General features: G+C 50.4%; 1 protein-coding gene across 1 annotated transcript in view; it reads left to right on the top strand.

The window, feature by feature from the left end:
- Positions 1–2,310, top strand: part of LOC139024559 (collagen alpha-1(XVIII) chain-like) — a 17,571-nt gene extending 15,261 nt beyond the window's left edge. Inside the window, exon 2 of the mRNA XM_070439437.1 lies at positions 1,721–2,310. Within this exon, the coding sequence (XP_070295538.1) occupies positions 1,721–2,310 (590 nt within the window). The remainder of the gene's footprint in view (positions 1–1,720) is intronic.
- The last annotated feature ends 31 nt before the right edge of the window (positions 2,311–2,341 follow it).

The following is a 2,341-nucleotide window of genomic DNA, read 5'->3' as shown; positions in this document are numbered from 1 at the left end:
TGGTAAGTGCGTAGCGAAACAGGAGCTGAAAAAAAAGGTCTGGTCCAGAAACAACTCAAAGTCCCGAAGCCCTAGGCACTTTCATGTAGACTAGTCTGAAAACCCCCTGGGCACTTCATTAGACTAGTCTGAAGAAGCCCTGGGCACTTCATGTAGACTAGATCTGAAAGAAGCCCTGGGAACTTCATGTAGACTAGTCTGAAAGAAGCCCTGGGCACTTCATGTAGACTAGTCTGAAAGAAGCCCTGGCACTTCATGTAGACTAGTCGAAAGAAGCCCTGGGCACTTCATGTAGACTAGTCTGAAAGAAGCCCTGGGCACTTCATGTAGACTAGTCTGAAAGAAGCCTGGGCACTTCATTAGACTAGATCTGAAAAAGCCCTGGGAACTTCTGTAGACTAGTCTGAAAGAAGCCCTAGGCCACTTCATGTAGACTAGTCTGAAAGAAGCCCTGGGCACTTCTGTAGACTAGTCTGAAAGAAGCCCTGGGCACTTCATGTAGACTAGTCTGAAAGAAGCCCGGGCACTTCATGTAGACTAGTCTGAAAGAAGCCCTGGGCACTTCATGTAGACTAGTCTGAAAGAAGCCCTGGGCACTTCATGTAGACTAGATCTGAAAGAAGCCCTGGGCACTTCATGTAGACTAGTCTGAAAGAAGCCCTGGGCACTTCATGTAGACTAGTCTGAAAGAAGCCCTGGGCACTTCATGTAACTAGTCTGAAAGAAGCCCTGGCACTTCATGTAGACTAGTCTGAAAGAAAGCCCTGGGCACTTCATGTAGACTAGTCTGAAAGAAGCCCTGGCACTTCATGTAGACTAGTCTGAAAGAAGCCCTGGGCACTTCATGTAGACTAGTCTGAAAGAAGCCCTGGGCACTTCATGTAGACTAGTCTGAAAGAAGCCCTGGCACTTCATGTAGACTAGTCTGAAAGAAGCCCTGGGCACTTCATGTAGACTAGTCTGAAAGAAGCCCTGGGCACTTCATGTAGACTAGATCTGAAAGAAGCCCTGGCACTTCATGTAGACTAGTCTGAAAGAAGCCCTGGGCACTTCATGTAGACTAGTCTGAAAGAAGCCCTGGGCACTTCATGTAGACTAGTCTGAAAGAAGCCCTGGGCACTTCATGTAGACTAGTCTGAAAGAAGCCCTGGCACTTCATGTAGACTAGTCTGAAAGAAGCCCTGGGCACTTCATGTAGACTAGTCTGAAAGAAGCCTGGGCACTTCATGTAGACTAGTCTGAAAGAAGCCCTGGGCAACTTCATGTAGACTAGATCTGAAAGAAGCCCTGGGCACTTCATGTAGACTAGTCTGAAAGAACCCCTGGGCACTCATGTAACTAATCTCGAAAGTCTGAAAGAAGCCCTGGGAACTTCATGTAGACTAGTCTGAAAGAAGCCCTAGGCACTTTATGTAGACTAGATCTGAAAGAAGCCCTGGGAACTTCATGTAGACTAGTCTGAAAGAAGCCCTAGGCACTTTATGTAGACTAGTCTGAAAGAAGTCCTAGGCACAGATCTATAAGAATTGGACAAATCAGAATGCAAGGTGCCATTTTTATTATACTGCTTACAGCTATCCAATGTTTTCAGATCTACACAGTGCCCTGGGACCTAAGTAAGGGCTAGTGCTTTGTTTCTGGACTGGGCCAATGGGACTCCTGTAYTGTAAGCRCTGGCTTCGTGTGTGTAACCTCACTTCCTGTCCTGTCTCCCCTGCAGCAGAGAGTGGTGTGACTCTACTGCAGCTGATCGGAGACCTGCCTCCTGATGAATCCCGTGCCGGTCCGGGGGGGAAACCCGCCTACTACTTCGGAGGGCTGGACGGGCTTACTGCTGCGGGACAGCCGGCCCTGGCCCACCTCCCCAACCCCTTCTACAGAGACTTCTCCCTGGTCTTCCAAATCATCCCCTCCAGCCCCGGGGTCCTCTTCTCCATCACAGACGCCTCCCAGAAGTTCATGTACGTGGGGGTGAAGCTGAGCGCCCCGGACGCTGACGGCAGGAATCAGAAGATTCTGTTCTACTACACAGAGCCCGACTCTGAGGCCTCGTACCTGGCCGCTAGTTTCACTGTGCCCTCCCTGGACCTAGTCTCCTGGACCAAGTTCTCTCTGTCCGTGTTCAATGACCAGGTGACCTTCTTCATGGGATGCGACGCCTCTGGGAAGACGGTGAAGTTGGAGCGCTCGCCGGATGACATGGAGCTGGACAGGGGGGCRGGCATCTTCGTGGGTCAGGCSGGAGGCGCGGACCCTGACAGGTTCGAGGTACAGTATGGATCGCCAACCACACCTCTAATGCTGACCTGACCACACATATTTACCTCTAACTTTATTGTTC

This window comes from Salvelinus sp. IW2-2015, unplaced genomic scaffold (genome assembly GCF_002910315.2).
Source record: "Salvelinus sp. IW2-2015 unplaced genomic scaffold, ASM291031v2 Un_scaffold1643, whole genome shotgun sequence".
Lineage (NCBI taxonomy): Eukaryota > Metazoa > Chordata > Actinopteri > Salmoniformes > Salmonidae > Salvelinus > Salvelinus sp. IW2-2015.
This window is presented reverse-complemented; position numbering and strand designations above follow the sequence as displayed.